At 38.1% G+C, this 21,965-nt stretch overlaps 1 protein-coding gene across 3 annotated transcripts in view; it reads left to right on the top strand.

The window, feature by feature from the left end:
* Window positions 1-21,965, top strand: part of myrip (myosin VIIA and Rab interacting protein) — a 112,365-nt gene that overhangs the window by 51,220 nt on the left and 39,180 nt on the right. For all 3 annotated transcript variants that reach the window (XM_011488854.3, XM_011488853.3, XM_011488855.3), the window contains exon 3: window positions 5,656-5,877. In XM_011488854.3, coding sequence (XP_011487156.2) covers window positions 5,656-5,877 — 222 coding nt within the window. The remainder of the gene's footprint in view (window positions 1-5,655; window positions 5,878-21,965) is intronic.

Raw genomic sequence — 21,965 nt, 5'->3', positions numbered from 1 at the left:
CAAATTAAATGTGTCATAGAATTACCTGCTGTCTTTAAAACTTTCAAAGTCTTGATTGCTTTTGGCAGAAATACAATGTACATATGGTTGTTTGGGATATGTTGGCACTTTTTGTGGCACTATTCATTTTTCTGTAAACGTCTGTAAACATTTGTTGTTCCGGTGGGATTTAACTATTAAAAATGGCTAATAAATTCATTGATTGATTCATTAATCATTCACTGAGTACACCAAAATGACTAGTAAATTTTTAGTTTTTAACGTTTTTGTCATGACATTCTTAGTTATTGATAGCTAAAATGGTTTATATTTTCTTTTAAGTCATTGCTCTTTTTTTTCAAAATATAGCCATTGTTTTGGCGGCAGTTTAGCTCAGGCAGAAGAGCAGTTCGTTATGTTACGTTGCATTATGTTACGTTGCATTATGTTACGTTGCATTATGTTACGTTGCATTACATTGTGTTACATTACGTTATGTTGTTTATTTTACGATGTTTACGTTACATTGTTTACGTTACGTTGTTTACGTTACTTTGTTTACGTTACGTTGTTTACGTTGCGTTGTTTATGTTTCGTTGCATTACGTTACGTTGCATAATGTTAGGTTGCATTACGTTACGTTGCAGTACGTTACGTTGCAGTACATTACGTTGTTTGCGTTACGTTGCATTACATTATGTTGCATTACATTATGTTGCATTACATTACGTTGCATTACGTTACGTTGCATTACATTACGTTGCATTACATCACGTTGCATTACGTTACGTTGTATTACATTACGTTGCATTACGTCACTTTGCATTACGTCAAGTTGCATTACGTTACGTTGCATTACGCTACGTTGCATGATGTTTAGTTGCATTATGTTATGTTGCATAATGTTAGGTTGCATTAAATTATCTTGCATTACATTATGTTGCATTACGTTGCGTTGCATTACATTACGTTGCATTACGTTACGTTGCATTGCAATTTACAACTACCGAATCTGTTAATAGGTATTTTGTTTCTTTTGCCAAAAGAAAAAAAAGAATTTATTGCAAGTTTATTTTTTAAAAGACACATCCAGATTGTAATGAAGAGTTTTCAATTTCATTTATCTTATTTACTGTGGTTTTCAGTGTTCATGAGTTTGAATGATTTCTAATCTTCTTTTCATGTAACAACCTTGCAGTTTGTTTTCTTTTTTGCACTTTTCCTGTTCAAGTTAAGATGAGTTTCTACAGGATTTTGTGATAATTAAATTTTGAATAGACCTTCTGTGGTTTTTAAAAGGACACATTCTTCAAGGGAGCAATCAGCATTTTGATGAAAATGATTGCTGATGCCTGGATGTGCCTGCAGTCAGAAAATTAAGAATAAAAGCAAGTTTTCATGTCTCAGTAATAGAGGTATGAGTTCACAAAGAGGATCAAACAAGCGTGTCAAACTCCATCTTTGAATATATATGTTTGTGTTTGACTGCCTAGTTAGACAAAGTGAGCCAGGCTGTGCCTGCTCTTTTAGTTAAATTCACATCAAGACTGAATTAGGACAAAAAATGATGGAATTTCACAAAAAGATGCCAATCAAGAAAGAAAAAAACTAAAGTGTTTGTTTGTTTTGGATGTCTGTGTAAGGTTTGCATATTTTATGGGTAGTAATTTACCATTTTTTTGTGTTTAGATTTAAAAGCGAGAATTTTTTTAATTTTCTAACATCTAGTGCCTTCACATCTGCACCTGTCCATCACCCCCCACCACCACGCACTCTCACATGACACTAAACGAGACTGTTTTGCTGTTAATATGCTTCCTGTAATGATGCAGGGAAAAAGCAATCAGTTTCCTGGTGAAGGCTATGCTTGAGGAACAGGGTTGATAACTTCAGATTGAAATGCCACCAATGGGTTTTCTGTATTGTGCAACGGAAATTTACAGCAGGCTGCACTCACAACATGCTGCTCCGTTATCCAGTGAGTCATCAATCTTGTAAAGTAATGAAGAAAAAAAATCAGCCCTTTTAAACATCTTCTTGTTTTACATTTGGTGTGTTTCATATAAGACTACATGCAGTTGTATTTTTTTATGTTTTTTGTAATGAAAAATTGCCAGTATCAATCATTTTAGCATATATTGTACATATCTTTAGGTGTGTGACTGTGGCTCAGTGAAAACCCTGAACATTGTGGCCTGGCTTCCTGTGGAGGGGCAGCCTAAATAATTTACTCATCGCCTGCTAATGTCGAACTCCCCTTCACACCTTGCCAGAAGCAACATCTCGATCTCTGCATCTCTGCTTCCATTCGCACCTGACGGCAGCCGATGGTTGGTGGTGTAAACATGGCGAAATGTGTTGCAGATCTCAACCTGCCGTTGGGCGTTATTTAGAATAAAATGTACAGCATGTTCTGTTGACGATTGCTTTGTGATAGAAATGGAAAAAGTAGTCCTTATTTATCAAAGTCTGTGCCAACAGCGCCTGGGTGGGTCAGCACAAATCACACAGAGAAAAAACCCAAACACATAATTTATGAGAGCATCAAGCCTTCAAATAGCTGCTTTGCTGGTTAAAACACTGATTTACAGATGATATTATCACACCTCTTTTTCTTAAGGGTTCCTCAGAAGCTTGGGGAGGATTTGATATTAAAATAACTAGGATTTTTAACAAATGAGCTGCAATCTATTTATTCTATTTATTATTTAGAAATAAAACTGTGATCTGTAGCTACAAATATAAGCAGATAGACAGAGGTTGTGTTGGTTTTGGTGGCTTAAGCCTTAGTCATAACTGCCCTTTGGGGTGGACAGTGAGCAAAAAAATAAACAAATGTGTAAAGGGCCCATAGGTGGTCTGCAGAAAATATCAAGACTGTATACCCTTCGTTAAACCACTGGCCGGAAATGTTCATGCACATTTCTTCTCACATGCATACTCCAGGTAACAGCTTGTAGCAAACATGTAAACAACAAGTAGAGGTAAGTAAGGGTAAAGTATGTGAAATGCAGGTGTGTCTTATGGATTTTCCCTTTTTTCTACCTCCCTGAACTCTTGCGCACTGTGCAAGGGGCCCGATATTGCTGTTAAAGTTAATCATTCAAACAGCCATGAACACATAAAGATGTTTAACGGACAGGCAGCGCCACCTGGCCATAGATCACCTTTGGGTTGGCAGTAAGCAGTCAGATGTTGCAGGTGAACTTGGCTTGGTGTGTCTCAAAGTGTCTCCAGCAGATTTCCATCAAGACACAAAACCACATCAATCCAGAATTGTCACAGCTCCACTTCAGGAAGTGGGAGTTTCTCATATGGTTTGGCCAGCAATGTACCCTGACCTGAACGCCATAGGGCAAGTCTGGGACCAGCTGAAGCAGAGACTGGAGGATGGTACCCCGTTGAACACATTGCCTCAGAACAACATCATGAGGCTAGTGAGGAGCACGAGACTGTCAAAGCGCCATTGTAGTAAATAGTAGAAATACCCACAAATGATATGGTCCATTTTTGTTATTTGGGGTCATCTTCATTATTGTCCTAATTATGGGGGTAATAGATTCAACTAATGAAAACGGGGTTTCATCTCATTCATTATTAGTAACATTAAAAGGAACTTTTATTTATTTAATTAAAATTCAGACCAAATAGGAGAAGCTCATCTAAATATTGTAGACTTCTTGTGAGTAGTGTTTTTAATGTTTGCTTTCAGGCTCAATGAAATGTAGGTATTATGACCATTTTAGTTGTTTTTGCCACATGTGGCAAAAGGAAAGGGATGATGCTGACAGAAGACAGATAAATCTGCTGATTTAGTAAACAAGCTCTGTTTATCATTTCCTGTCTGCTATGCTTTGGAGAGAAGACCCACAACCTCATCAATCTGTTGAAGTGACATTTAGCATTCAGTTGCTCAGACACTGATACGTCAGTGACTCTTAAGAATCTGTTCCTATTGGCATTAATGGAAGGAGACATGGTGCTTAAACACAGAATGTGTCATTTTCTTGAAATTAGACAGTCCATTAAGTGAGGCTCATATCTCAACTTTGACAAATAAGCATGTTTTTTTTTTTTTGTAGCTTGAAACATCATGTTATTGGATGAAAAATTGGCTTCCTGTTTAGGATTTTATTTCACTGAGTAAGGAGCACAGCTGTCAAGTGTAAAAAAAAACATTATTAAACACTTCACCTTTTGTGCTGCAGCCTCCTCGGCTGCCTACCTTTCCTTTCCCCTCGTTTTTACAGTAAAATAAGTCTCACTTCACACTCAGGAAGCCAATTGTGTCCTTCAGGACCCGCTGCTTCTGAACTGTCTGGATCCCCTTGTTTGTTTTTTTATCCTCCGGTCTTGAAGCGTGTTTACCTTGCACCTGTCAATTGTGTGATTATGCATGATCCCAAAGAAGGAGCCGCTGTCTGCACTTCACTGTTTTTGTACATCAAGCTGACAATCAAAGACTCTGGCTGGCTTCTAGTTGAAGAAGGGTTTTGAAAAAGGACTGCAGAACCAATATATAGACTCATGAATCACAGTAAGTACAGATGGTTTTTCTTCTTCAGTGATCTGAACTTTAATGTTACACACATACCTTAGGAGAGTTTGATCAAGTAATTGTGAAAAGTTAAAGAAAGCAATATGGCTTTCAAGTATACCAATATGGCTCCCAACAGCAATCAGACTGTACAACACCGTGTTACAGTGACACTCCACGGTCCCAGGGGTGTTTTTTCTTTCTTTCACTCATTTATTCATTTACTTTAGTTGCAGTTGTTGCTGTTTCCAAATTGTTATTGTTCCTGAACGGTTTTGGTGTGTACTTTATTAGTTACTTATTTTTGTATTTAAAAAAAAAAAGTTTTACATGTTTTTTACAGTTGATCACGTGTTTGCAGTGGATCACATGTTTTTTACACTTTCGCAGCTGTATTTATTTAATATTTATTTATTTATTCAATATGAATGTCATTTTTGATGTCCTTTTTTGATGTTATTTCTGAATGTCATTGTTGCTGCCACAGATAAATGAATTTCCCCATTGTGGGATTAATAAAGTCATCTAATCTAATTTAATCTAATCTAATCTAATCTAATGGCATTCACAGTCACACTCCTTCTCTTTTTTGGCTTGAAGCTTTTATGAATTGGACCGATGTCTAAAAGTTTCCTATGTGTTTGCAGGATCCTTGACAGTGAGGATGCTAGTTTTTCTCTCTGTGTTCCATCCTGTGAATGAACCAGAACTTAAATGCTATTTATGCCTATTTTCTGTCAAAACACTTTAATTAAGGAATAACAGAGTTGAATTATTGGAGGCAGCAGACTGAGGCTTGCCTCAGCTGTGTTGTGACTGATACAGGCAAACAAGGCATGACAGGTCCTCCCGTACCGAAATGCCAGCCATCAGGTTCAATTCGTTGTGAGAGTGGGGGAGGCATGGGAAGGGAGAAGATGTTTTCATCCAAAATGTTACCCCTCCACCCGTCAATCTATACTGTTTCTATATCCTGCTCCCCTTTGAGGTTGTCATTTTCCAGAGCTCCTGTAATTATTCGGCATTGTCTCTTGTGCAGCTTTCACTTGACAACCAACCAGGCGCTCACCGACCTTTTCTCTTTTCCTCCCCCTTCCCCCTCCCCTCTCTCCCTCTCTCTCTCTCTCTCTCTCTGGCAGTGAAATGAAGCAGGAACTGGCAGAGGAAGGCAGCAGATGCTCCATCCTCTCCAAGCAGCAGCGTTTCAACGAGCACTGCTGCATCCGCTGCTGCGCTCCTTTCACCTTTCTGCTCAACCCGAAGCGCCAGTGCCTGGACTGCCAGTACAACGTCTGCAAGACCTGCTGCACCTACAGCAAGAAGGACAAAGCTTGGCTCTGCTCCGCATGCCAGAAGGGCAGGTTAGTGTTGTAACATACCCACAGCAGGGATGACAGAAGAATGAATGGGTGCAACACATTTGAGAGGCATTTTGGGTGATTGAAGGATGGGGGACTTGGAAGTGAAGGGAGGCTGAGGGTGGAAAAATTAGATTTTCGTGGGGGGCTGATTAAAAGGGAAGACAAATTAGGAAAAGTGGGCAAGAAAATGAGAGAAATGTGAGGAGGAAAGTGAATGAATGAGAGGGAGAGGCACTGAAATGGAGTCAGCGATGCTAGTATCTGTGTAGTTGAGGCTTCTTATGGATTTATTTTGTTCCAAATTGTAAAACTGTTTTGATTACTTCATATTTTAGCAAAGCAGATTGATCAATAAGAAGAAAGAAAAACCGTCAAGTAAAAATAGTATTTGGAAGTGGTTAAAACAGCTGGAAACACTGAAATAAATAGAGAAAAGGCGAGATTGAAAGAAGGTCTCCTGCTGGGAACCGTCAGGCGTATGCTTAGTGTTAAGTCTTTTTTTATTATATTCTGTCATTGTGGAAATACATTTTTCTGTTCCATTAAACTAATTATCCTTAAAAGTCAAAGAAATATATGAGGGTTTTTATGAGTAGAATGTCATTTACAAATATGAAGAAAAAAAATGACAGTAGAGCCTTGAACAGCAGCTTGCTGCTTTCACGAATGAGCTGGGCGATGAAGGATAGTGATGAAGGCAGTCAAGAGAGGTGGCGAGCTTTGCATCGATCTTCTCTCCTCCTGCTTTCTTCCTCTTCCCTGTCTGTCTTTCTTGATGCTTGTCTTTCTCCCTGTGGCTCAGTAATGTCCTCAGTGCGAACAGTTGAGTCTTGTGTCACAACATCCACCAGCTACATGTAAAAATAGCCATTTGTACATTCAGTCTGCTTATTAGACAGTCATTTAAAGCCTGTTGCCAGATTAGCTCATTTAAGAAATACTTTCAGTTCGTGTTGTGGTCAGCATCACAGTGGCATGGCCATGCTGTTCCCAAGTGTGATTCACTGAGGAAAAGCAGATTTGCAGTCATGGCACACATGGGCGCACTTAGTGACTGAAGTCAAACATGGATGCTCTGAAAAATGCACAGATCTAAGCAAAGCAAGGTGATATTAACGATTTCTTAATAAATCCCAACCATAACAACTAGACAACAAAAAATGGACTTTGAATGAAGAACAGCATTAAGAGCTCAGAGTTTTCTACTCTTGTATGATGACACGTGATGGTTTTCAGTCTGGTTAAATTAGCGACATCCTTAAATTAAAGGCCAAACGGCTGTACAGTCACTCCCAGATAACAAATGTGGTCTGAAGCTGCACCAGAAAAGTAATGTAAATCTGTAAGAAAAGAAGGACAGAATGTTCCACACTGCAAAAACTGAATCTTAAAAAAGTAAAAAGACCATTGTATAAAAAATGTATTATTTTCTGGTTTGCAAGAAAATGTTTTTCTACATCAAAATGATTGTTGTTTGTAAAAAATATTTTTTTTAGTATTTCTAAAAAATAAGAATAAGAATTCATATTTTTTTAAATAAGAATTCTTGTCACCAACACCATTTTTCCTTCCCTACTGGCAGATTATTTTGGTTATTTGAATAAGATTTTCCAAATATTGTGGATTTTTGAAATATTACTAATGGGTGTATTTTTGCAGTGTAATAAAGAAATTATATAGAAAGAGATCCACTTCAATTATCCTGGATTCTTTGTTTAGCTTGCTAAACATCATAATTTTCTTAATTTCAATCCCATTTATCTAAGTGTCTTTCCTCTTATTTCTAAGTTGCATTCTTGTAGGAAATCTCCCTCCACCTACTGTCTCCCTTCTCCACATTTGCATTCTGCACCTCTTTGTGCCTAATCTGCATAAATGGACTGCTCTTTGCATTATAGAGTCTTCAGGCTAAAGTTTACCCACAGCGTGTTTGCGTTTGCGTGCAGGGCAATAGCAGTAAACTAAAGTGACAAACTGCTCCCGCCACATTTATAATCTTTTCCTAAAGCATGGCTGTGAGGGGATTATGGCCTCTGCTGCGGGCCTAAACTGTACCATACATGTACACAAACACACATGCAATCAGGAGAGACTCACACACATGCAAATAAAATTCCCATTCCACCACAAAAGTTTGACCTGAATGTGTTCCAACTGGGTTTCTATGAACAATGGTCATTCAAAGAAAAGTGTGTCAGGATTTTCAGTGTAACTGCAGGTTTTATGTGGACATACAAGTGATACAAAAAAACCCTGCATAAATCTCATCCTGGTTAAACAAACACACACTGCAGTTTTTAGGCCACATTAACAGTCTGCTGTAGTTTGAATGAGAGCCCAACTGAACTCTGGAGATGTCACAGTGTTGTTGCTGCGTGGTAAACACACACAAGTCTGCACTCACAGACATATGCAGATTACATGGTTAATTTGGTTCTTGCAACAGACCTGCATGTTTCTAAATGCCAAGTAGCTGATGAACCAGAAGCCTTAGGACACGAGCGAGGCACGCACTCTGAAATCTGTTCACTTAAAATCGTGGCCAAGAAGTAATATGTTTTACATGCAATGTATTGCATATGTCATACACAACGCTGGTATTTTATGAAAGCAATGCCTATTAAGACACAGGAGCTCCCATTTGACAGTGTTTCTTTATCTGTAGACCCAGAAGCACCTTCAAATTGAGTTACCTCTAACTTTTGGAAGATAACATCCTCGGTTTTTTCAGTATTTTTTCTTATCCCTGGACAGTTTTCAGATGTGTGCACCATGGCAGCATATTTATCGCCTCTTTGTGGGGACAAGCTGCTAATTTTGTGCAGAATATAAATAGACAAAGATGAGCAGATCACTCCAGGGTGATGTCCCAATGGCAGATAGGGCCACTCTTGCGGGCAGCCTGGAAGGCCAAGCTGTGGAGGTCTCTCAGAGGAGGCATCTAATGATGCAGAGAAATTAGCAGGGCCTCCTGAGAGCAGCCTGTAAGCCACAGAGAGCAGCTGTCGGCTGACTTTCAGATCAGACAGTGAATTCTTGGACTCCAGGACAGAAGCATGTTTGCAAACTCCAGTTCAGTTGACATTTCTTGATAAAGCATACAAATGGATGGGAGTCAAAGAAGTCAGAGATTATGCTACCGGAATTTGATTTGTAGTGTAATATAACTTCCTTTCCCTTGGGGACACTGTTGTGGGAAAAACCTCCTGAATTCTGGGTGACAAAATGATCTGACCAATAAGAAAAAAAACATTTAAATAAAATGTTTTTGTAAATATTAGAAAGGAGGAATTTTCTCTTATATGTTCCTGTGGCTGTAGCAAAAATGTAGTTCTATGACATCTTGTGCAACTTCAAAGTCATGTAAAGGGGAAAATAATGGTGCAAATTCCAGCAGGTGCAGCCAGCGGAGACAGCAGGTCCGTATGATCTCTTTTTGTCATTCCAGTAGATGTATTTTTATCTGCTGGGGTGAACAAGACAAGTTTCAGACAACAAAGGTTTACCTTGGAGCACCTGGCTAACAAAGATATCTATTTCCCACGCAGAGGTCTGAGTTTTAATGAGACGTCCACATGTTTATGGGACTCTGTAATTTGGTTTCAACAATTTTAGTCACCTGTCTGACAAAGCATTGTAAAAATTATTGTTGAATCTTTTTTCTCTGTTCCAGTAAAGAGCTCCAACTTGGAGCTGCAAGCTTCAGCAGGTGACAAATGTAGTATCTCTTCTCATTTATCACACTGCGCTATACAGCGGTAAAAAAACAACAACACGTGCAGAATATGTGTTTTCTGCAGTGGTAACGTAATTTTTTACTATGTCATTAAGCACCTAAAATGGTAAAAACACTGTGTCTGAACAGTACTGAGTACTTACAGGAAGTTTTTTAGTAAAAAATCAAGAGTATCTGAAACAGCTTCATTTTATGAGCTCAAGGCGCAGGAAGAGCAGCCACTAATCATCCGCTTTCCCTCCTTTAGCTCCTTCTCTTCTCCACCTCCGTTGTGGCCTTGTCTCCTGCCAAGCTGGGCTGACAGAGGAGGCACCAGCCATAACTTTTGTTTGTGATTTGATACACAGCCAGGGGCGACAGCAGTTGTTCATATGGAGCCTCGTACAAGAAGTTCACACAGAACACATTTTTGTTTCAGTTTAGACAGGTTGACTTTCATGTGGATGTAGCTGATGGCTTTGTTTGGGACCAATTTGAGAAAATTCTCATTTTTATAGCTTTGGGGTTGTTAGCATCATTCCTGATCATTTAAAAAAAGCCTTTTTTTCCGCATAGGTCACGGTTTGTGCAGCGATCACTCGTGTCCAGCAGGTGTCTTCCCTCTTGCGGGTGTGTTAATTCACATCAGTTGTGTGTTCTTTTGCAGATTGCTGTGAGTCATTAATGACTCGAATTTCACTGGTCAGGCTTCAGACTCTGAGCCTCCCCCATGTCTGTGCGTAGGCTGGTGTGACTGAATCAGCTGCACCTCTGAGTACATTTAATAGCCAGTTGTGTATCCTACTGTAGAGAGGGTGCACAGACAAAGGTGTGCACTCTGTCATGTCATTTCCTGATGGAGACAGCTAACACATCACTTTGTATAATGGGTCATTTTTAGCCTTTTAGAGCTGATGTGGCAATCCTGCAGCATAGAGTTGATTTTAATCTCCTTTGGTTGTTGTACCAAGCAGTCTGTTACACACAAACTTAAATTAAAGCCCTTGTTTATGTTCGGTGAACATCTGTGTTTTTTTGCAATCGTTCTCAAGAGCGAACATGTCATTTTAAGGGATATTTTTTGGCTTATGTCCAAACATGCCCATTTGCCAATTTGATCTTTAGATTTAAATCAGTCTCAGACCCAGAAAGGGATACTATATTGACAAAATCTTTTAACAGACAGGAGAACCAGCTTAACTCTGCATTACTTAGGCTGCTTTTGTGGTAGATCTTCCACACATGACCAGATTAAAGCCTTTATGCTACATTAACACAGAGCAAATTCTAGAATGCACGCTTAGCCTATGGTGTTCACACTCGACAAACAGGAAGGGGCTTTTTCTTTTTCTACTGTTTATTAGTTCATGTACTTACATTACTGTACTGTAAGTACAACTGTAGTACAAGTACTTACAGTTGGAAGAGGCTTAGTGCAAAATGTCAAAGCGGTGTAAATCTTGCTCCAAGCTTTTTCTTTTACAGCTCTATTCCGATATAAGACATTTGTGTCATATCATTCCAACTGGACCAGAACCCCAGTTAATATTTTCTCCCCCATGATGAATTTTCAAACAGTTGTCGCTTGTGAATTAAAAAGGACACCATCCATTCGTGCCAAATCCGAGTCCCTAATTGGTTTAAGTTCCATGGTTTTAATTCTCACCACGAGTTTTGAATGCGAAAGCCAGAACCGTGCACAGACTTTTCATTGGTAGTGGTCGCTTGACCACATATTGCAGAGCTCGGTGTGTTGTCACACATACATGTCATTTAAATGCATATCATACAGTTGTAAAAATGTGATTTCTGCTTAAAAAAGTTTTGTTCACGCAGTAGCATTCAAGCAAAGGCTTTTCAGTGTTACACCTTTTGCACAATACACAGCAGCAACAATGACTGCAATACAATCAGTTCAGACATTGAAAAGTTGTTCAGTTTCAGTTGTTACCTGCTGGAAACGAGATGTTAGCAAAGCTTCATTACTTTTGCTGGAATTTGATTTAAAGTCCTGCAGACAGAACACTAGATGTTGCTATGAGCTTTTTTCCTTCTTTCTTTCTTTTCTGTCACCGCAGCAGGACACCTGAAAGAGCTCTCCTGTTAGTGAGATATCCACCTCTCTGTCATTTTCAACCAAAAGGAATCCCACTGAGCTGTGTAGGAGCTGCCTGTGGCTCAGTAAGTGATGAAAAAGGATGAATAAAATATAAATGCAAATAAAAGCTGCAGACTCTTCGGTCAGTCAGCAGTTATGCTGAAAACCATTGGACACTTCAGCCTTTTTAGAGCATTAGAATCATCAAAGGTTGAACAGCATTGGTTTTATATTTGCAGCTATTTTTGACCTTTTGGAAATTATGAGAAAATCATGGGACTCATGCTCACTGACTTCTAACTTAAACTAATTTAGGTTTTGCATCATGTACCCTTTCTTATTCCTGTACATCACTGCAACATGGGGTTTTGCTCGCCGTCTTATTCCTGATTGGTGGATGTTGCCTCACATTGCAAGCAGTCACACACTTATATCCTGACGGGCTGAAAGGAGAAGATGTATGACTGACAGATGAAAGAACCACATCTCTGCTGTCTGACTGAGAATTAATTTTGGTATCTTTCATTCAGACTCAACGTCGCAATTTAAGGTTTCTTCACCTTGTTTTCTCTTAAAGTTCTTCCAGAATGTGACATTTAGTGATTGAGAGCTTAGTATGAACCCCACACTGTCTGCAATCGCCTCTGATCTCTTGTCAGGGTAAAACCTCTGCAGCTTTGGAAGGTTTTGTCGCAGGAATTTCTCTTTTTGCATTTTACTCACCTGTCAGCCTCTTCAGATGTAAAAGGTTTTTTTCTTCATTAATTCTAAAATTCTGTCACCTTTTAGTTTTGTCAAGCTAAAAAACTAACCTGATTTTACTCAATAATGTAACGGTCAAAATGTTTTTTTTTGCACAATTCTATACAAGTGAAGCTTTGTGTGTTGTAAAATGCAGATACAAACTTCTCCGTGAAAGGTTACTTACTACTTTACACACTAACAACTGAAAAAATGGTGTAATTGTACTAAAATGATCAAAATGTAAATTTAAATTTGTAAAATAAAAAATTCTGGAAATGTATGTAAAATGGAGGAAACGGCGTCTTTAAATATATACACATTAGTGAATTACTTGGTACATTTTATCCTATTAAGAAACCAATTATAAAATAATTTCTAACACATTTTCACAAAAAATATGTATATTTAAGAGATTATTTGAAAACAAACCACATAAAAGTAAATTATTTCAATTCCAATTTATATAGCCCAATATAATAATACAGTTGTCGGCATGGGCTTCAGTCAATGTAAAAAACATAGGATCAGTAATAAAAAACAATAGCTGATTGCTAAACTAAACTACAGACTAAGCTAAACTGGACATACCTGCCCTTAGACCCTCCTTCTCAGTAGGAAAAACTTCTAAAGAAAACGCAAATTATTTTTTTAATCTAAATTTAAATTATGTTGGATTTACTTAAATGTAGTCATACTTTTGCACAAGCAGCTGTTTTTTTCCCCTTTCTATCCAGTTTATTTTGTTCAGAGTCAGAGGGAAACTGAAATACATTCTGTACGTGATTGGACTGCAAGCCTCAGAGCCAGAAGAAAAATCAAGCACACAAACAGATTTATTTACATTAGAGATTCATGATAAAAGATTAACTAATCCTTGTGAGATCCAGATGGATGTTTGTGAGCGTGACAGGACATTGCATGGATAATTATGAATGCAAGCTGTGCAGGATGGAGATAAAAAGACAAAAACAGAACTTGACTAAATGTGTCAGGAGCCATGTTAACTATCAAAGTTACTGCTCATAGGTTGGGGATGATTTGTTCAAGTCCTCAATAATAAAAGGTTTTATTTAAAGAAATTTAATTTTGTGATTACTGACAAAAGAAAATCTGAAGTTGAAACATATGTGGAGTCAGGCACCATGCTTTTTTTGTAGTTAGCTGCCAAGATAAAATCTTTCCTGAGAAATTCTCACACAAGTACAAACATATTCTCGTTCATTTCATTGAATTTTCATTAGAGTGGTCTGATCCTGTAGAGTTGTTCACATTAATTAAGCTACACATTTTCTCATTTAAAAAGGCCAAATCGGCGCCAATTGTAATCAATTTTAAATACTTTTATTGGTATAACAAAACAGCGAAAAATATTGGAGAGGAGGAAAACAAAGACGTACATGGATCTAGTTGTTTAGACGTAAATGCATCGGAATGGAGCGAAGCAGGGAGCTGGTAGATTGTAGCTTTTACCTCATAGCTAACGTACAAGCTTTTTCCAAAGGCATTCTTTTCGTCTGCTCCTGATTCACACGATTTGAATGAAGAAATACTCAGAAATGGAATTTTTATTATGTATTTTCTTTAGACATGTCCTATATCATCAGAAAAATGCCACAAGAACACAAACAAAAAAAAAAGAAATTTCATCTGAGTGGGCTTTTCAGTTTTTTTTACCCATTATTGTGGGTATAAACTTCTTTTTTGAAGTGCATCCATGCTGAAAAATATAATGCAGTAAGCTCATGTGTTGACTTAACGCCCTGGGAAATAGAGCCAGTCTAAATGAATAACAATTAGCAGAAAATGCTAATGCAAGGACTCCATTTTCTCTGCGGTGCAGAAGTAGTGGCCCTTCGGATGTTGTCTGTGTGCACACACTTGCTGCATATCAATGGTTGTGCACCTCTCCAGGCCTCCAACTCCATGCCTCTCTGCTCCCATTTCCCATGTTTTAAACGAAGCTTACTCTGTGCTTCACTGCATACTTAACCGGATTCTGCTCACCTTGTTTAATCAAGATTTCCCAGCAGACATTAGGAGGGTTTTTGATCTCCTTTGTTGTTTAATCAGTACTGAAGGTGGGGTCCCTGTTTGCTTGTCGTCTTGTCGTCATGATTACAAGTTTAGTTGAACCTGCATATTTTCCAGTTATTTATTAAAAAATATATATACATTTTTTAAATTACTTATGCATCAGTGTAAAACAATGTGTGTTCAATAAGCTTGCTTTGATTATATTACTGCAGACAAGCTGATGTAAAAATACCTTTTTTACATCATGATGCAAAAACCTGCAAAGAAAAGTTTATTTCATGACCTAAAATCTTAAGTGAAATTTATTTATTTGATTATTAATTTCATTAGTGAATCATTTTGTTTTTGTTCATGTTTAATTGTTTATGAGGCAAACATCCACTATGCAAGTTGAATAGTTGTTTTTATATCTGTTGACTTGCACTTTCTTGGTATATTAAAAAAGTAAATGCACAGTGTGCCAAAATGAATACAACGTTCTAAAAAGGCTTTTATCGTTATGTTTCTGAACACAATTATTGACAGAATAAACAAAAACTATAAATGTGGACTTTCCTCCTTCACATGATACTTTGAAACTGAGAAATCTCTAAATGTAATGGATGTGTGCATGTTCTAAAGTGGGATCTACATGAGTTCCCTGATACACAGCTTGTACCTCCATGGCATTCCTTTGCAAATATGTGTGAGCACCCTAATCCCACAGCACACAGCCCATTTGAAAGTGAAACAGCCGGTGATCCAAAGACAACAGGAGTGTCTCCGTCCCATCTGTCTGCGGCGCTGTTTGTTAGGGGCTTCTGCAAAGGAAGTCATTTCTCCCTGAATCAAAGGGGATTAAAACAGGCAGTTAAGGAATGTATCAGAGCAGCACATTGACTCATTTGTAAACAGAGAGTGAGGCTCCGTGAGCACCATTGGGGTGAGAGTTCATCTGAGTTTAATATGACAGCTTTTACTTTGTCTGGACCTTCCGGATGCTTTCTAGACTTGTTGATGGTGAATGAATGAATACATGCATCTCCTGTTTTTTCTTTTTCCTGTTGCTGTGTTGCTCTCGCATGTTTGTCGTCTCTTTAGATCATTTTTCACGTCACCAAACAGCCACAGGAATAGCATCTTCACACTCTATTTCTGTTTACTTCGACACTTTGTGAAACATGATAGTCTTTAAGAAAATGAGCTTCAGCAGGGAATTTTTCCTCCAGTCAGCAAAAGGGAGGGCTTTTTTCCCCCTCTAAACCCTTATCTTTCTGCTTTTTTCTGCCAGAGATAAGAACTGCATGCTGGAGTGTGAAAACGTCCGTAGAATTTACAACATGTGCTTTAAAGAATTAGTTGCAAATTCTACTTTTTATGGTCTGAATGTGCAAATATACTCTAACCCTATGGGAAACAGCATTAATGAAGAGCTGACATTAATAAATGCTATGAACCTTCAAGGTATACAGCAGGGGAGGAAATAAAACTTAAAAGCTCTTTCCCTTTACTCTTTCTGGCTGATCCAGTGACCCTCCTTTACATGAACATGAAGTTAATGTATACCTAGATATCAAATCAAAGGCCTGCTCTTTTTAACATGTTTTTGTGGCAGTTTTCTGATGATGGACAACATATATTACGAAAATTAAGCTTAAAATTGTCTCTCTTCGTATTCCTTTAGTCAATCTGTTGTGAATCAGGAGCAGATGAAAAAAGGCCTATGGAAAAAGAGCTTATTTGTTATGTAGAAAATAGATGGGCAGGACGGAAGCTCCCTGCTTTGCTACAATCTGATGCATCCACTTGCAGACGACTAGATCTGTGTACATTTTTATGACAGTGTAAACAGATCGATGACGAGAAAAGCGGGGTTGCCCTGCGCCAACGGTCCCGCCCACAACTCGGAGGTGAATTTCAATTGAACTCCTGTCACTCTAAAGAAACTATGTCCTATGCGACACAGTTTTTTTAAATTGGCTAAAAATGTCAGAACTATAATTTAAAGACTGCTGGGAAAGCTTTAAAAATAGATCGAAAGATGATCAAAGTGGGTTTTTAACCTATAATCCTCATTGCTACTTCCGTTTTGAGAGATTCTTTAAGTATTAGGACTGATGAAAGAGTAAACCTTTTAAAAAACCTAAACAAACAATGTTATTTTAGAAAACTTTCAAAAAGATACCCTTCTGAAAGTCTTAAGACAAGTCATTCTGTGAATATTAGGAGAATTTACGATCTTAGTGTGATACAAAGAATTTAAAAATGTCCCAATAGATTTCTGCTGTAATCAAAAAACACATTTTTATAATGTAGAACCAACAACATTCTGTGTTTTTGTAAGTTTTATTGTTTTATTGAATTCAGGGTATTTTGATTATTTTGTCTTAATTTCAACAAGAATGAGAAGATCTAGACCGTAGTAAAAAGGTAAAACTAATCACCTTTTTATGTGATGAATTTTATTGGAGTTCCACTGAATTCTCGTCGACAGAAGGATACAAAACAAGTTTCTATATATGTCCAAAGGCAAAAACACATCTGTTCTTAAAGCTAGAGTACTATTAGAGTATTATTAGAGCAGCGGTCAAGGTAGTCATTTTGTTTTCAGAACGACGAAAAAAACCTCAAAAAAAGGAATAAGCCCAAAAAACATGACCAGTGTGTAAACACAAAATACAAACAAAGACATAGTTGGTCCTAACCGCAAAAACTTCTGTTTTGTATCTGCTTTGTTTCATTATTTTAATGGCCAGCTGCAGTCAGGGACTGCAAGGACAATACTGTTCGTGTCGAGTTTGCAAAAGTGGCGTTCTCCTATTACTCGCACATTTTTAGCGGAATACTGTAAAAAATGGCATGCATCCATAGCTAGAAATGAACAAATTGATATAACATTGGCTATGAACATATGAGGAATGTGGGCGTGATTAGCAAAAAACCTCAGTTGCTAAGGAAATCCTAAAGTTTACTTTTTCTGATTGGTCTGAAACTCATGTCGATCTGTTCATTATCCCCAGTCGACCAAAACATGATATGGTTGCTATGGATATAAAACCAACAAAAAAGCCGCCATTTTGAAAAAAAGTGGATTTTACATCAACTTATAGCAGCTCTTACCAGTATTAGCATCTTAAGCAATGGGTTTTTCTAAGTCAGTATCCCTTGAGCTATCCTAGGCACTTTACCATTGGGAGTTGGGTCATCTAGACCCACTAGACAGTGCATTGAACCTTTTTTCTTCAATGATTTGTGATCTTCACTGGTGTCCATGGATGACATGAAATCTTTCCAATTTTATCCACCTTTGTCATGGTAGGGATAACATGTCAATGCAAGGGTTGGGTCATCTAAGATAGCACAAGGGTTAAATGATGCTGATCACAATGCTAGGACTTTTAGCCACATGCACAGTTAGCCTTACAGAAAGAGAGAGTGGAGTTAGATGTGAGTAGTGGCTGCTCAGCAAGTGGGTTCGGGTCAAAGGTGGGTGACGAGAGCGGCAATGGCACCTAGACCTGGGCGCCAAGGATGGGTGGCAAGGGCGGGTAGCGCCTGTAGGCCATACAAAGCCGCTCGTGGCTTTAATTTCAGCTGTATTCACTGCATGTACTGTGTGCACACTGACCTCTTTTTCCTCTAAGTATTTGAGAAGATAACCTTGCGTTCTGCAGTCAGCATGCTCAAAGGTCATAGATAATGACCAAAAACAATTGCAGCTGAGAGAGTATGTGTCTGTCAGTGCCCCCTTCCCCCTCATTTGCCATTTCTTTGCAATACCCAGTGTGACGGCATCCACATGAATATTGCAGTGGTTCTCTGCCGTGGCCTGTGTCACAGTGTTCATGAGTGCTGGCATAAAGAGAAAAGCTCAAAAGTTCTTGTGCGTGATCAAGAACAAGCTAGATCATTTGCCAAGTCTGAAACCCAGATTTCTTGTGTTTACATCCATGAGCCCTCAAGCTTGTAAACACACAGGATCTTCACAATAATCTGTCAGAGAGAAAATGCTTATGGCACAGCTTGCGGTGCCTTGGGGATGCTTTAGCTTCATGCTCATCTGATGCTGATGCAGGGCGGTTCATCTTAATGAGGCTTTCATGCCAATTAGAAAAAGCATAGATTGCCCTAATTGCAGTATGACTTTATCAGAAATTTGGTTTGGAGTTGAATCCATTCATGCTGTGGTAAATACGCAGAGCAGAGATGACTGCCATAGGGCGGGTCTGCTGTTAAATTGTGCTGTTTTTCATCTGTCGCAAACAAAAACTCATCAAAAACTTAAACTGTGGCAGATGCCAAGACAGAGAACCACTGCATCATAGCATCTATCTTTATGCTTAGCCCGTTATCTTCCTCTCAACTTCACACGTCACCATTCCTTCTTCAACTCCTGTCACACAACCACCAGCCTTGTACACAAGCTTTACTTGGCTGCACTGTCACAGTAACAGGATTTGTGGACACAGGCTTATGACTGAACTGATCAGAATAAAGATAATACTTGACAAATATGCTTGCAACTTAAGTTTTAAAAAAATATTTTTTCTTCCCTGTTTTTGGAAAATGAGCCATTCTTTCCTCTGCTTTCCCATCGATCTCTGCCACCGCAAAATCCCTGATGACACAGAGAAAAATGGGCACACATATATATGTGGAAAGAATGGATGAGTAAGAGCGCATGAATCTGATGAGTTTTTGTTTGTGTTCTGTGGGCCCAGCATCAAAGGGCCATTGTCATCTGTCTTCCACAAACTGTTGGCCAGACAGGCCTATTTGTTCTGTAGCCTTGTGTGCGCGCTTCATTTCCTATAGTCGCATTTGCTTTTATATTTACCTGAACCCTCCTTAAACCTTTTACAAAATAAAGGCAATAAAAATGACTAAATGCAGCAGTTCCCCAGTGATGGTGAACTTGTTATGGTAATTTGTCAATCTAACGTGGGACATTTTTGAAGCAGGGTGACACCAGAGGAACAACTTTGCCTTGTTGTAAAGTTAAAATGAAATGATCTTCAGCTCATAATGCAGGTGGATCATTTTTTACCTATAAGTCTTGAAACGTAAAGCATTTTCTTCATTTTCCAGCCCTGTGAGCTTAAATAGAAGACTGTTCAAGTGTGCATTGTGTCATATCAGTCTATTCTTAAGGATTATATAGGCCAGTGTGGCTGCATTCCTTACATGACACAGTTATTCTTAGATCCTGCTGTTAAAATGTTGCTTTATGGTAAAACCTGCAGGAGACAAGCCTGAGAGCCTCGTCTCACACTGCCTCATTTACAGACATCCTCAGTTATTTTACTTTAACAATTTAACTGCACAAGATCCTGTCTTTCTGCCAGTTTTATCAATTGTTGTAATTTATATAAAAAAAACTGCTTTGTTGTGGGAAACACCTTTTTAACAAATTCCTTAATGCACTTATCGTCCAACTCCTTAAAATTTAATGCACACTTGTTTATTTCAATAGAAAAATGGTGATTTGTTTGGTTTTAAAGCTAAATATATTTTCAAATTACAGGGAAACAAAAACAGAACTAGATAGTAAATGAAAATTATGCTAAGGTCAATACATAATATGAATAATATTAAATCACACAGAATTCTGCTCTTCTTTATGTGCAAAGATAGCGTTGGCAACAAAAACTAGGGCTATCAACCTATTTGTTGAATTTGAATAAATTCAAATTGATCAAATTAATTTGTAGTTACTTGATTTTAAATAGACAATGTTTGCCATTTACTGTCATTAGTAAATTTAACTAATAGTATTAAATTTTACGAATTACCAAACCCTAGTTGTCAATTATTGATTATTTCCACAAACCTTTCATTTTTTAACTGAACATTAGGTTTCAAAACCATCTTTAAATAATTCGGCAATGAAATTTTTAAGTTTTTATTTTGTTTCATTTGTGCCAACATAAGATTTTTGTTCTATCTTCATCCATTATTTTCATTATTTTCGTAATTCGTTTTCCGCAGTTGTTTGTTTTTTGTAGTGGAAAAAGTCTGATGGAAGTTAATTCCCCAGCCTTTGTCTGTGTGTGATGTATTTCAGTCATTAGTTTCCCAATTGGTGGGAGTGTAACATGATCACTCAATTATTGGTTTATTGGCTGACTTTTTTGTGTGCTCTGCTTTTTTTTACACTGAAACAGCAGTGTGTTGCCCACAAAAAAAGAAGAAAACATCAACAAAAAAACACATCAAAAATTATCAGATACAATGGGAATGTGACACAAGGATTTTGTTTAAAAGCTTGAAACACTCCAGGGTTGCACAACTTATTGACAATTACAATATGTGTACATTTTAAAAACTAAAGCTTTTTTTGCAGTGTGGCATCAAACTGTTGGTAGAAGGACTTTAACATCTATCCATCCATCTATCTTCTGAACTCGCAGGATCCCTTTTGAGGTCACAGGGTTGCTGGAGCCAATCCGGATACTGCCGAGTAAAGGCGGGGTACACCTTAAACAGGTTGCTAGTCTGTCGGAGGGCAACACAACCACTCATGCACAAATAGGGGGACTCAGAGATACCAATTAACCTATGAAGCATGTTTTTGGAACTGTGGGAGGAAGTCAGAGAAAAACCCACACATGCATGGAGAGAACATGAAAACTCCTCACAGAAGAGCCCAGCCGGGGTTTGAATCAGAGCTTCCTCAGTGTGGGGCAAGAACGCTGACTCTGTGCCAAAATTTAAACTGTGAAAATGTATTCTATTGATACAAATTCATTTGAACTATAAAAATTTTTTAAAAATGTGCTGTAGACAGTTTTTGAAACCGCTAACCTTCATAACACAATTCTTTTGTCTGCCTTAAATATCAGGCTGGAACATCTGGATCTGAGCCCATGACCTTTTTCCGAATGCAGTGTTCTTCCTCAGTTAGAAGAAATCATGCTTTCCTTGCATATCACGAACACACATTCATGCACTTTTCTTTTTTCTCTTTTCCTTTAAACATCCATTTCATATGGTTTTTATAGGGTGAAATGTGCTTCGAAAAGGGCTTCTAAAAATAGCCCACAATGCCTGGCATCCATGACACCAATAAGCACACTGACCTTCTCTCTTGACATGCTCACCATGCTTATCTTTCTTCGTTTCTTTGTATTTCCATCCATTATATTCTGCTCCATTGTTCCCTAATGTTGTTGTTTTTTTAGTTTGGATATTTTATGCTGCAGATGTCAGGCAGCCCCCCCCCGCTCTAATAGCCTCTTGGGGGTTCATCAAGCGTGTGTCTCGTAAATATGTTTTCTCTCCAGTTAGCTATACTGTCCTGTTTTATGTGTTCTCATTGTGTTATGTCAAAACCCTTTTTTACTTTTGTGGATTTCATTTCCTGATTGTCACTCCGGCGAGGTACAAAACCCAAAGCTCTTGCTCCTGCAGTCATCTGGAAAATAATGTCACCTTATATGTCACCATATTAATAATGTCACCTTTTGCATTTTTAACTTTTTCGCCAAGTGTTTTGTACTTCTAAAAACAACCAGCCAT

The sequence above is a fragment of the Oryzias latipes genome, chromosome 20, assembly GCF_002234675.1.
Source record: "Oryzias latipes chromosome 20, ASM223467v1".
In the NCBI taxonomy this organism is placed as follows: domain Eukaryota; kingdom Metazoa; phylum Chordata; class Actinopteri; order Beloniformes; family Adrianichthyidae; genus Oryzias; species Oryzias latipes.
The sequence above is the reverse complement of the archived record's forward strand: the minus strand, read 5'-3'. Positions and strand labels throughout refer to the sequence as shown.